The following is a 1,055-nucleotide window of genomic DNA, read 5'->3' on the forward strand; positions in this document are numbered from 1 at the left end:
TTTTCTCTCCAACACTGATAGCGGGTGACTCACAATGAACCGGTACACAGAAGTAACCCCTCAGCGTTGGATCAGCTCGTTCTAATGCGAATTGTCTACTTCTTCGCTCTACTATTTTGCCTCGTCACCACTCCGGTAACTGGGGGATGTTTCGGATGCCTCTCTAAGAAGAAGAAGGAGAAGACTAATAATAAGCCTAAGCAGGCGGAAGAGAATTTCGGTCAGAAGTCGAGCGATGATCATGAAGGATTACGGTCCCTCAGAGTGGGTCGACTTAACTTCACCCGCATTGTGTCCTCTCCCCGTCCTGAGGATATCTCTCACCGTCTTGCCAACCGTAATTCGCTCAGGTGAAAGCTGATGATTTCACGAGGGACCTCAGTCGAATAGGAATACTCAGACGATCCAGGATGGAATCGAGAGGCACTCGGCGCTCCATCATTCCGAGCAGTATGGACACTTAGAGAAATATATCCAATGATGGTAGAGATGAACCAGAATCTGGTGTGTCTACCATATCCCGCCGAACTAATACGACTTGGAGTCGTCACGTACTTCGAATCCAACCGTACTCGTTGGAGCCTTCGGTATGTTCAACACATCCTTCTTGCGCCTTAAGTCGCTCCGTTACTGCCCGAATACTTCTCTTGCCCAACTGCTTAATTTCCTCACCCGTACAACCAGATAGCTCCCTTGTTTATGCACTGCGTGTCATTGCTCCAAATACCGACCTCTCGGCATTAGAGTTCATCTTGCGAGATACATCCCGGTATGCGGCATCACGCTCACAAACATGATGCCCGCTCGTTGTGACTTTCAAGTCAGACACCTTCTCCATGGAGGTCTTCCACGATTCTCACTCTCGCCTTACATGCGGTATGTTCCGTACTACCTTGACGCATCATACATCGCCAATAAGCGATCGTATCAGAGGAGTTCTGACCAAGCACATGTCGATGATAGATGAAGTCATCGAGTTGCAGAACTTTCGACCCAGGCTTATAACCAGGGATGAATTGCAAATGCAGATCTGCCGCAGATCATTTACACATGAA

At 48.4% G+C, this 1,055-nt stretch overlaps 1 protein-coding gene across 1 annotated transcript; it reads left to right on the top strand.

Moving 5' to 3' along the window:
- Positions 1 to 84: 84 nt before the first annotated feature.
- Positions 85 to 350, top strand: Pmar_PMAR009274 (hypothetical protein; the record flags this gene model as incomplete). Its single annotated transcript, XM_002778488.1, has 1 exon — positions 85 to 350. A coding segment is annotated over one exon (266 nt), but the record flags the coding sequence as incomplete, so codon positions are not given.
- Positions 351 to 1,055: the final 705 nt, after the last annotated feature.

The sequence above is a fragment of the Perkinsus marinus genome (genome assembly GCF_000006405.1).
Source record: "Perkinsus marinus ATCC 50983 genomic scaffold scf_1104296949146, whole genome shotgun sequence".
Lineage (NCBI taxonomy): Eukaryota > Perkinsozoa > Perkinsida > Perkinsidae > Perkinsus > Perkinsus marinus.